The 12,434-nt window shown below is 53.7% G+C and overlaps 1 protein-coding gene across 1 annotated transcript in view; it reads left to right on the top strand.

The window, feature by feature from the left end:
- Positions 1-10,241, top strand: part of GALNT14 (polypeptide N-acetylgalactosaminyltransferase 14) — a gene marked incomplete at both ends in the record, with an annotated part of 184,068 nt that extends 173,827 nt beyond the window's left edge. Inside the window, 2 exons of the mRNA XM_079792733.1 lie at positions 8,811-8,930; positions 10,083-10,241. Of these exons, the coding sequence (XP_079648859.1) occupies positions 8,811-8,930; positions 10,083-10,241 (279 nt within the window). The remainder of the gene's footprint in view (positions 1-8,810; positions 8,931-10,082) is intronic.
- Between the last annotated feature and the right edge of the window lie 2,193 nt (positions 10,242-12,434).

Below are 12,434 nucleotides of genomic sequence, written 5' to 3'. Positions count from 1 at the left end.
TTGCCGGTTCCTCTCTCCAGCTCTCATGCCATTACGGTGAGTATTCACCACGGATCTCAGGTCCCTGTTCCTTTCTATAAGTGGATTCTCAGAGATATTATCCATGCTTCCAGCTTTGGAAACCTCCTCTGTTTCACTGATTTCACAAATTCTGTGTCTTCATCCATCTATGAACCCATTCACTCATTCAGCAAACATCTGCATTCTCTGCCAACTGTGACGATGCAGACATGAAAGGCTAGGTTGCAGGCCTCCGTGGCCCCTCAAGGGATCTAATGCAGAAAGAAGCAAGCCAGCAAGCAGCCATTCTCCTTATGAACTGTGTCCCGGGTAGAGTTTTGTCCAGATGGCATTCAGCGTACCCACGAGAATCAGGGACACCTTCCCAGAGGACTTGCACTTGAGCTGCATCCTGAGAGAGGAGGGCCTCTGCCATTCCAGTCCTGCACACCTGCAGCGGCTCCTCTCTTATCCCTGTTTCTGCAGCACCAGCTCCTCTTTTATCCCTGTTTCTGCAGCACCGCTACTTCCTCCCTCGGAAGAGCTGTCCTGGGACCCTGCCTTGGCTTCCTCACGCCTGGTCAGCGTTCCTCGGTGTCAGCACTGTGGACATTTTGAACTAGATAATTCTTTGTGGTTGGGTTTATCCTGTGTTCTGTCAACTGTCTAGCAGCATCCCTGGCCTCTGCCCACAAAACTGCCCCAGTTGGGAACCACTGTGTTAGATGACAGCCATAGCCTCCAGTCCTTGCCCCTCGGCCCCCATCCGGCATGCTATTACCCTATCACCTATCACTGCTCCCCATCTCTATACAGCCTTCGGTGGCTCCCCATTGCCTACCACAAAAATCCACATTCTTGGCCTGGCATTTGAAGCTTCTCACCACCAGCCTCCACTTGCTGTTACTTTTCCAAGAACCGTCTCTCTGCTCCAACAGGACATGGGAGGGGCTGCCTGAGTCACCCAGGAAAGGAAGCAGAGGTGTCAGTTTTGCTCTGGGTGTGGAAGGCTGGCACAATTTGCTCACGTGGCATTTTGTCAAATGTTTTGAGTAGGTGACACACTGCCCTCTCTTCTGAATCGTGTGTGGGCACTGCTCGTGGGGATGCCAACAGCCAGGATGCTGCGTCCCCCTGTCCCTTGGGATGGGAGTTTTCTCGTCTGTGTCCAGCTAAGTGGAGGCTTTTCAGTACTTAATGTCTTTGGCTACATACGGAAGTGGGAGGTGGGGTTCTTTGGGTCTCTGGGAGAGGTCCCTAGTCGCCTGGCCCTGGGAGAGGTTGCCAGGCCTTTATTGGACTGGAGGGTCATAGTACCTGTCCCAGCTGACTTTGGGAAAGGGAGGAAAAACACTCATCTGTGGGAAACTAAGGATTATCATAGTAACAGTCTTCCGAGTGAGCAGCATTCTTTTCTAGACAATAGTGCCAAGCTGTCTCTCCTCTCGGCTTTGGAGGGAACTGCTGGGCTTGCATAGCAGCAGGGTGAGTTAAGGATAATGCAAGAACATGCTGAGATGGAAGGATATGCAGTCTGCTCCAACTCACGACACGGGGTGCCCGTGGGGCCCCTGCCACCAGGCTGCGGGCTGGGCTACAAGGTGGAGCCGTGCTGGATTAGACACAGCCTCTCCTAGAGGGCCCATGGCCAGCAGCGGCCCTGGGTGCAAGGCCAAGCATTCTGAATGTGTTAAATCCACCTGAGACTGATACAAGTCCACAGACTATTTCAGCTAGCATAGTTCCCCAACGTGTGTGTGTGTGTGTGTGTGTGTGTGTGTGTGTGTGTGTAATATACACCTTTAAGACTGACTTATGTTACCTTTCTCAATCTTTCAGTATCTGCTCCTCCTTTCTACATAAACTCGCAGGCCTGTATTTCTGCCTCCCACCCCTTTCTGCTAATGCATCATGGCCCCCGGGGTTCTGTCTGCTTCCCCCCGCCTTGCCTCTTCCCTCCTCCCTCTCTACTTGCCCTGCCTCTGGGCCTGTCCAGAGGGAGTCAGTCTGCTTCTGTGCCCTTCACATGACTCAGACGTCCCTCTTACCTGCTCCCACCTTTTCTCTGAGAGGCCCTATAAAGGAGATGCAGTCGTCCCCATTACCCACGGTCTCATTTTTCCATGGTTTCAGGTACAGTGGTCTAATACTAAATGGAAAATTCCAGAAAGAAACCACCCATACGTTTTAAGTTGTGCACCGTTCTAAGTAGCGTGATAAAATCTAGGGCCTCGTCCCAGACGTGAATCATCCCTTTGTCCAGCATATCCACACCATACATGCTCCCCGCCCATTGGTCACTCAGCAACCCTCTTGGTTATCAGATAACCTATCTCGGTATCACAGTGCTTGTGTTCAGCAACCTTTCTTTTACTAAATAATGGCTCAAGGCACAAGAGTAGTGATGCTGGCAATTTGGATATTCCAAGGAAATGCCTACACTGCCCGGTTCCCAGCAAGGGGCCTGCTTAAGTGCAAAGGTGTGTGTGTGTGTATGAAAAAAACCACATAGTATATATAGGGTCTGGTTTTTAGGCATCCAGTGAGGTCTCGGAATGTATCCTCCGAGAGAAGGGGGGACTGCGGTATTACTATTATCCTTATCCAAGGTTACACTCTAGTAAGTGATGGAGGTGGATTTGGGAAATCTGGCCATCATGCCCTAGCTCTGCTCTTGCAACTGTTGCCAGAGTAAGGGCTGGTTCTAGAATCTTTTTATTCCAATTTCACCACAGAGGATGCCTGTCCCCGAGATCCTCTTCCAGGTTGTAAATATTAAAACTATAAATCAGCTCCACTTTGACAGGAGACAGCTGGCAAAATTCTTCTTCTGGGCCAGTTCCCAATGGCAACCCCTATGAGGAGGGAAACAACGCTCACACCCCATGTCCGGACTGGGAGGGGCAGGCCAGAGAGCAGGCCCCTTCCCCAGCCTTGCTGGGAACCGGGCAGTGTAGGCATGCAGGCCCACACTCGGGGGGCTCCACACCAGACCAGGGGACACACACAGCGCTGGCTCCCAGGCTGGACTGTCCCCCTCCCCTTCCCACCCCTGGCTCTGTCCCCCATGGTGAACTCGCAGCCTGCATGTCCATGCTTGGTCCCTGCCCTCTAAATGGTCCCCCTTGGGTCTGGGTGTGTGCAGGGGACACAGTCAACCTCGGGTGGACTGACCCAGGGGTGAGATCCAGGCAGGTCCTGAAATCAGACTCGCGCCACGTGGGTGAGGGATTCAGGGTCCTACACGTCTGGGATGAAAGAGCACCAGATTGTGGGAGCCAAGAGCTTTGAGTCCTGCTTCCATCGGCCACTCACTGTCCAGGTGGTGTGTGGCCAGGCCCGTGGGTTCCCTCATTACTGCAAGGAACTACCAGACCACGTCTGTCCTCTGCTCTGATGCTGGCTGCGTCCCTGCTCCACCTCAGCCCCACTCGTCCTTCACCCGCCTCACCTCCCTTTCTGGGCTGGCTTGTCGACCTTGGGAACAAATGTGTAACCTGAGTGTGTATTGAAGATGTGGGCAAACCGGTGCCTTGGGTGGAAGGCAAGAGAAATCTATCATCAGCTTGTAATCGTGTGAAGCCCAAGACGCCTCCAGGTTGAGAAGCTTTCTCTTAACTTTATTGGATTCCCTGGAAGGAAGACCCATGCACCAATCTAGTTGCTATCCCAACGTAAAGAAAGGGAAACCGCATAAATTAAAAAATTCTGAGTGTGTTCTTTTACCTGGATCCCAGCAATTTAGGCTACTGGCTGGTGGCAGCTGGATACCCTGGGTGGGTGAGATGAAGATAAAGGCTCTTCCCCCAAACCTGGACTCACATTGGCTTCTCGAGGGGAGTCTGTCTGGGGGACAGGTTGCCAGCATGTCACCTCCCCTGCCTGATGCCACCCTTTCTCCCTGAGTTTTCTCAATACACCTTGGGAGTGGCCTCTTCCCAACCGCCTCTCCAGCCTCTCTCCTGGGAGGCAAAGCAAAGGCAGTTTTCTAAAGGAAAACCTCCAGGGCCTCCTCTCTTCCTATCGGCTTCCTCCATCATCACAGCAGACAGTAACTAGCACTGGCTCTGTGGCCAGCACCCTTCTGCACACGTAGATGTATTTACCCGTTTGTTCCTTACAGTGACCTGCAATAGAGACTGATTGTATCTTCATTTTTCATATGAGGGAACCGAGGTGCAGACTTGAGAAACGCGCCCAAGTTTACAGGGTTGATGAGCGGGCGAGCCAGGGTTCCAGCCGGCAGTCAGCACGTTGGGATGCTCCTTCAGAGATCTGGCTGCAGCAAGAGGTCAGCTGAACTAAAGTTTCCCTTGAAGCCACTTGTTCGTTCCAGACTCCTCTCGGAAAAGCTTCGAGGGCGTGTTTGCTGGACGAGTGTGCTGCCCGGTGTGACCTTAGAGACTCGAGGCCACCTGGTGGCCCTGGTTACTCAGCTCAGATCCCATCTCACCAAGGAGGTCCCATGTTCACGGTCTACCCCGGGCTCTGCTTCTGGCATTGTCCAGAGTAACACTGACCTCAATAACGGACGTTCTTCCTTTAAATTGTACCTGCCTCCCGGACGTAGGTGTTGTTGATTCAACAGACAAGAATGTGAAGCACCTGGGACCAAGTCCCCGTGAGGGAGCTGTTTTGGCCGTCTCGCCACAGTGTAACTGGCAGTGCTGCCCCTGGCATTCCGTGTTTCTTCTCAGTCGTTGACTCTTTCCCACACAGAAGGAGTTTTGAATGGGAAACTCGCCTCCATCAGTACATGCTATGGGCTTCTGCGTTAATGGAAACACAGCCCCCTAACTCTGTTTCTCCATCCAGTGCAAGGGAGTAGGCCCCAGGCTGGGGAGGCCTGTTTCATGCCAGCTTTTACAGCTGCAGCCAGATGCGCATTTGCTAGAGAAGTCTGTCCACTGCCTGGGAGTCCCTTCTCTCTCCCACCGCTGCGGCTGTCTCCAGGGACTTCTGAGCACAGAGGGCCTCAAAGCCGTCCAGCCTGGACCATCCTCTCCCCATCATCAGTTCCCTCTTCCTGGGGAGAATGCCCTCCTTCTCAGCCCCTTACCAGCCTGTTCCAAAGGGGTCAAGGCCACCCACACCGCCTCCAGGATGGCATCTGGATTTCCTTCCATGGGTATGACTGGATCTGTGTGCACTGGAAGTGGGGGCTTCGACTTAGCCAGCCCCCAAATAGAGCCATCGGCAGAGGCCCAGCACTTACTGATGGAGGCCAGGCCAGTCTGAGCAGCCGCTGCGGCCTTCCTGAGTTCATTGCTGATTCCGAGATTTGTTTAATAAACCCATTCATCACCGGCCATTCTGGGAAGTCTGACAGGGGGGACTCGGAAACCCCTCCTCACTCCCTGCTCCTGCTCCTGTGTTCTGCCCCCCTCCCCACCCCCCGAATCTCCTCTCCTGCAGATGTGGCCATCAAGCCGTGTTCCTCTGGGAAATTCAGAGGCTGAATTATTTCAATGCCAGTAAAGCACCAGCTAATGGAAAGTCCACTTAGTGAAAAGGCTTCGATCCCTGTCTGAGAAAGACCCATGGAGGTCTCGAGGCGGTGTCCCCAGGGCCGTACCCTCTGCACGCCTTCCCAAAGGGCATTTGTGTTTAGGGTGTCTCAGATGTCAAAAGAACCACCCCACTCCTCCTGCCTCCACGCCATCCCTAGCACTTTCAGTTTTACAAGCCACTAGGATATTAAAAAAAAAAAAAAATGCCAAAATGGGCTTTCAGAAATTAGGGCGCATTTTTAAAGTTTTTTTGTTGGCCCATTTAATCCTTTTCACATGAAAACTACAAAGCCAGTGTCTGGTGGTGATGACAAGATAATTGCAGGGTTATTGTTAAAACTAGAGGCCCAGTGCATGAATTCATGCACTGGTGGGGTCCCTTGGCCTGGCCTATGGGGATCAGGCCGAAACCGGCCTGGTGCATGGATTCATCCAGGGCATGTCTGGCCTGTCTCACCCACTCCCGATTGGCCGGACCCCAGCAGCAAGTTAACCTTCTGGTTGGAGCATCTTCCCCCTGGTGGTCGGTGCATGTCATAGTGACTGGTTGATGGTAGGACACTTAGCATATTAGGCTTTTATTATATAGGATGCTAAGGCATAGCTCACTGCAAGCTCTGAGGTGGGATCAAGGGGCAGAGGATAGCCCTCATCTTCTTTCCACTTTGGTGACTGGGTGTATAGCCTCATTTCCGGACTCTGGCAGAAGTCTAGAGGTGAGGCCAAGTTGTGGGTGGGCCTGGGTAAATGGCTCCCTGGCGGTCCTGCCCTTGAAGCCGGGCCCCAGGCACTTCTCTCCTGTCCTAACAGAGCAAGGAATTCTCTGGGTCAACACCAGGACCTGGTCCCACCTAGATCAACTCTAGATGTGTAGGACCCCAAGTGTCCCGAGTCTCACCCCTGGGTCGGTCGTCCCGAGGTGGACTGTGTCCCTCGCACACACCCAGACCCAAGGGGGACCATTTGAGGGCAGGGACCAAGCGTGGACATGCAGGCTGCGAGTTCACCATGGGGGACAGAGCCAGGGGTGGGAAGAAAAGGAGGGCAGTTCAGGCTGGAAGCCAATGCTGTGTGTGTCCCCTGGTCTGGTGTGGAGCCCCCCGAGTGTGAGCCTCCATGCCTACACTGCCCGGTTCCCAGCAAGGCTGGGGAAGGGGCCTGCTCTCTGGCCTGCCCCTCCCAGTCCGGACATGGGGTGTGAGCGTTGTTTCCCTCCTCATAGGGGTTGCCATTGGGAATTCGCCCAGAAGAAGAATTTTGCCAGCTGTCTCCTGTCAAAGTGGAGCTGATTTATAGTTTTAATATTTACAACCTGGAAGAGGATCTCGGGGAATGGCATCCTCTGTGGTGAGACTTGAATAAAAGGGGGGGCAGAGCCAGCCGTGAATGTGGCAGCAGCAGTGGCAGAGCTGATGGAGAGAGTGTGTGCATGTACTAGTACACGCCTCTGGGTAACCTCTCTGGGCCTTGCTAGTACTTTCCCCATCTGTGGAATGGGGGTAATCAGCTGTCCAGCAGATTCTCGTGGAGATTAAGTTCGTCTGTGTAAAGCTCCCAGCCAGCTCCCATAGTGCTCGGTCATTGTCAGCCATTGTCAGCAGCATCGTCCTGGTTTACATCCCCTCTGTGCATACAGACGGCTTTCCCCTTTCAGCTCATCCTGGAGGAAGGCAAGGTATGCGTAAGATGGTGACCCGCATCAGCCAGAGCAGAACTTCTTGATCTGTCCCAAGGAGTACACTTCACAACTTGTTACTATAAAAAATTTCAAATGTATACAAGCATAGCAATAGATGGAAGAGTATGAGGAACCCCCATGTGCCCATCCCCAGGCTCCAAGATTCTCAAGTCACAGCCAGTCTTTTTTCATCTGTATGTTCATTCACTACTTTCTGGTTTAGGTCTTCTCCTAACACCAGCAACTGAAAAGGGACAGAAGAATCCACAGGCAGGACCCGATCCTAGGGGACAGAGGCTCCCTCTGGGCTGGTGGCCCCATCCAGGTGTGAGGGACAGGACAGGGGGCAGTCCCAGGTCAGGAGACACAGCAGTCAGCATGTAGGTGGTCCTGTGGGGACAGCCGAAGGACCCACGCCTGTGGGAAAGGAGGAGGAGCAAGCCAAGTCACAGAAAGACATCGAAGATGTTAGCAGACAGTGGAGGTCGGGAGAGGACCAGCCCCGGGAGGTGGCTGCTGGGAGCTAGGGAAGGTGCAGAGCAAGGGGCAGGTAAACACTGTGTCAGCTTGCGGGACATGGGGTCCTAGTGAGGGCTGGCCAGCTGGAGGGCCCTTTTTTTGTTCTTCGGCCAAGGAGAAGTAGTGAATGAGTGGCCAGGTCTAGAGGCTGAGGGTCAGCTGGTCGGCAGGGGTGAAGTGGGGGAGAAAGGGTCCAGCCCCTACCGGGCTCCTCTCGGCAGCTCCTCTCGGGCAGCCCATTCAGGAATCACCTTCGCCCAGTGATGAAGGCAAAGGGCAGATCTCCCCGTTTATCAGCCTGGGCAAAACCTCTTGGAGGTTCACCTTTGGGCATTATTATGCCAGCCCTTTCGCCCCCTGGTGTTAAGAACCGGGAAGTGTGTGGGCTCTCGGGGCAGTCAGCTGCTCTCTGATCTCTGGCACTTGGAGGAACTACGTGAGGACCATTCCTGGTAATGACCCCTTCTCCTTTGTCATCAGAGCTCTGCTTGCCCGTCCGCTTCCTCAGCGTCTCTCCCTGCAGCAGCTCAGGCGCCTGGGGATCTATTCTGCTGGGGGGCCGGCGCACACGCGGCCGCTTGGAATAATTTTATTTCTCATGACTTTCCTCTTTCCCGCTGCGCTCCTCTTCCACTGCCTCCCTTGGGACACTTTGTCCCCTTTGTCTCTCCGTCTGCCTCATGTTCCCAGGACACTGGTTTAGACTCCCTTTCAGCGAAGAAGGGAGATTCTAAAGACAGCTGGGGGGTGACCTGCCAGGTAGCTGCTAGAACTGTCCAGTGTGGGGAACAGACGCCTATCCACACAGAACTTGGAGACCACGCGGCTCCGCTGGGCTCGGGTGCGGTTCAGAGGGGACCTACATGCCCTGGCTGCCCACCCCCCGATGGGGTGTGGGGATGGAGCTGCAGTGGGGGTGTGACCCAAGAGTCTCTGGCTCTTCGGTAGCATGTTCCAAGGTGACCTTTGATTGACGATTGATTCCTGCCAGGCCCCCGGTACTTCTTACCAAACCATCCTATCACACGTGAGCAGGGTAGTACCCCACCGGTGGTGGCTTCCAGGGATCCTCGCGTGACGCTTCCTGGCCCTTTTCCCTCCAGATCTGGGCCTTCACATACACCCAGCAGATCATCCAGGAAGAGCTGTGCCTGTCCGTCATCACCTTCTTCCCTGGAGCCCCGGTGGTTCTCGTCCTTTGCAAGAATGGAGATGACAAACAGGTAAGTGCGCAGTGGGTCCGCCCTGGGGCTCGGATGCCTTTAATAACATGCCTGCCTCAGTGGGCAGGTCTAAGAGGAAGTGTTGGTAAGAAGGAGGTCCTTGTGGCTGGGAGAGGGACAAAATGTTGCCTCTGATGCCCTCCACCCCCCCGTGGTGCTAGCAGCCATGGCCAACCTGCCACATGAAAGTCTGTTGACCTTGTTGGGCTCCAGCATGCATGTGTGTCTTGTACTATCCTGTCCTGCTCTGATGCCCTCCTGGGAGCCCAGAGCAGGAGAGGACCAGGACAGAGCCTTCAGGGCCACAAGGAGGAGCAAGGCTCAGACCTTCAGGGGCCTTGGGCTCGGGCAGGATGTCCACCAAGTTCATAGCACTGCCGGAACTATGTGCCATGTGTGCAAGTCCCCCAGCAGCAAGGTGCCGGCCCCACCCAGTTCCCACTAGGGAAACAGATTCCAATGCCCCTTTTATGTCTCACTGGCTGTGTGACCCATGGCAGGTTACCGGGTCTCTCTGAGCTTCAGTTCCTTCCTCTGTGAAATGGAGTTGATGATGCCCACCCCACCAGGTAGCTGTTTAGAGAAATTAACTGAGATGGTGATTTCCCAGTACATGTCCATTCCCTCCCTGCTTGTCCTGCAAGGTGGGAAGCAGCAGCATGAGACCCCCACCCGCCCTGGTTGGCCCCCATGTGCTGAAGCATTTTGAAGAAGCAGAGGTTTACAGGCTGCCCCAGAACCCCACCCCTCCTGCATCGCCATCCCCCTCCCCCTCCCATGTCTCCGTGACCATGCAGACACCCATGCGGGTCATTTCTTTGGTCGCTCCTGTGACTAACTCGCTGCACATTTTCTAGCTTATTGCTTGGAAGGTTATTCCCTTCTAATGAGTTTTCCTAGCAAACATATTGATTTTGCTTTTACTTTTTTTTTTTTTATATCTGATTAAAAAAACAACAATAATACCTGGCAAGGCAATTAGTTGCAGTTTTATTTCTCCATGAGACCGTGAAGTCGGGTCTCGAGGTGACCCTAGCCTTTTAAATCAGAAATTAAGCATTTCTGATTCTGCTGGAACGCCTCATATTATTGATAGGACCCGGCCTTCGCCAGAGAATCCTGGCTCATCCTCTCTCCTCTCCGTCTTCTCAGCAATGGACCAAGACTGGCTCCCGCATCGAGCACATGGCCTCTCACCTCTGCCTAGACACAGACATGTTTGGTGATGGCACTGAGAACGACAGGGAAGTCGTTGTCAACCCGTGCGAGTCCTCACTCATGAGCCAGCACTGGGACATGGAGAGCCATTGAGGATCCACGCCAGAAGCAGCGGGCGTGGCGTGGCGTGGCACTTCCCCGATGAGAAGCAGACTGGAGATCAGGCTGCAAGCAACCCATGATTATTGCAGACGCCCTGAGCTGGGAGGTGGAGGCAGAGCCCCCCAGGGCAGGAGCTGCTGTCTCAGGGAGGATGGAGGAAAAGCTTGCAAGCCAGGTGGGGCTTCGAGGCAGATCCCACATGTTCTCAATGCCACAAAGTTCCGGTCCTGGCCCGGTCTGCCCCTGAATGGTGTCTGGCGACAGAGATGTGATGGGAAGTGTTCATGTTTTTTCTCTTTCTTATGCAAGAGGCCAGAGAGAAAAGCCTTCTTGTCACGAGGCCAGGGCTGAATTGAAAGATGAGGAGTGGAGGTGGTTTTGAAACAAATAAATGAACCTTAGCAGTTGTCTGTGTATCTCTTACTTTGTCTCTCCTTCCATTCGCTCAGGGCTAGGCCAAGTTCTCCATCAAGCGGGCGCCAGGGGGCTCTGGGGCCTTGTAGCAGGTGGACCAAGCCGAGAGCAGAGAACAGGGCGGTGGGCAGCCTGGGCTGCGACTGACTGGCTGTGTGACCTTCAAAAGACCTGTCACTTCGCTGGCCCTTCATTTCCTGTTGTGTCAGGTTTGGTGGTAGGAGCTCATCGGTGGTTCTTACCCAGGGATACCTGGTCTGTCTCGTCTGGGGAAATTGCATCTATTCAGGGCACTAGGTCCCGCCTGCAGAGATCCCGCTTCAGTAGGTCCAGGGTGGGGTCCAGGCTGCTCAGCTGAGTCCCTTGGCCCTCACAGGTTGGAATCACTGCCCTAGATGGCTCTGTGGGCTCTGATAGTAAAGGATTCTTTCTCTAATCAATTCCGGTGTGCTCTGTGTCTGGTGGTTGTCTATTCTTATTAACTAGTGTTTAAGAAACAAACCAATCTGTATTGTTTAAGAGCTCCCAAAACATGCCTGTACATTCTCTGCCAAGGTACGTTCACATACTGATTAGCTGCGGTCTTAGTTATCTATTGCTAAGTAACCAAGTACCCCAAAGCTTAGCAGCATAAAGCAACACACATTTACACTCTCCTGGGTGCTGTGGGGCAAGAATCCAGGGTCCCCTGCCTCAGGATGGCTTGAGAGGCTTTGGTCACAAGGAGATGGCGGGGGCTGCAGTCATCTTGAGGTTCAACGGGCGAGGATCTGCTCGGAGCTCACTCAGTGGTTGTTGGCAGGGTCCGGTTCCTCGTGGGCTGCCGGCCAGAAGCTTCCTCCGTTCCCTGTCACGTAGGCCCCTCCAAGGCAGCAGCCTGCTTCACCAAGGCAATCAAGCCAGGAAGGCCCGAGTGCCAGCAAGGCGGGGGTCACAGCCTTTTATAACCTGATCTCGCAAGTTACTTCCCATCACTTTACCCACATCCTATTCCACAGATGCAAGTCAGTAGGCCCAGCCCACACCCAAGGGGAGAGGATTACACAAGAGAGCTGATGCTGGGAAATAGGAGTCATTGGGGGCCCTTTTAGAGTCCTTCGGCCACCATAACTATTATACCCTAGACCAGTGGTCGGCAAACTCATTAGTCAACAGAGACAAATATCAACAATACAACGATTGAAATTTCTTTTGAGAGCCGAAAACCGACTCCTGTGCATGGGCCATGAAGTTTCAATCGCACTGTACGTGTGCGCCTGCACATGGTATTTTGTGGAAGAGCCATACTCAACGGGCCAAAGAGCCGCATGTGGCTCGCGAGCCGAGGTTTGTCGACCACTGCCCTAGACAGATGTCTATCTCCCCTTCACCCAGGAAGCCTTCAGTGATTGGCAGTTGTCCAAGCTCATCATTAGACGTGCATGACTGAAGGCTGCAGGTGTGGGAAGTCGCGGGCTGGGTGCACAGGCCCGGAATCTCCTCTGGTGGTTGTGTTTGTTGGTGCAATCCTCCTCTTGCCTTTGTTAGTTATCATTTGGCTCTTTTGTGGGACTATTTCAGTCCCCATTGTGAAAAGAAAAGGCGGCCATGGGACAAGACATCTGTAGAAGATGACGCTCTGATGGTTTCTCAAGTTATGTGTCCACGGAGGTTAAGCCATCCTTGCCGAGAAGAAGAAAGAACAGACCGGTTCATCAGCGCCCTTTCCCCGAGTAGAAGAAACAGCACTGCACTGAAATAACGAAAGGAGCTGGCGTTGTCCTCACCTGT

This window comes from Cnephaeus nilssonii, assembly GCF_951640355.1.
Source record: "Cnephaeus nilssonii genome assembly, chromosome: 15".
In the NCBI taxonomy this organism is placed as follows: Eukaryota; Metazoa; Chordata; class Mammalia; order Chiroptera; family Vespertilionidae; genus Cnephaeus; species Cnephaeus nilssonii.
The sequence above is the reverse complement of the archived record's forward strand: the minus strand, read 5'-3'. Positions and strand labels throughout refer to the sequence as shown.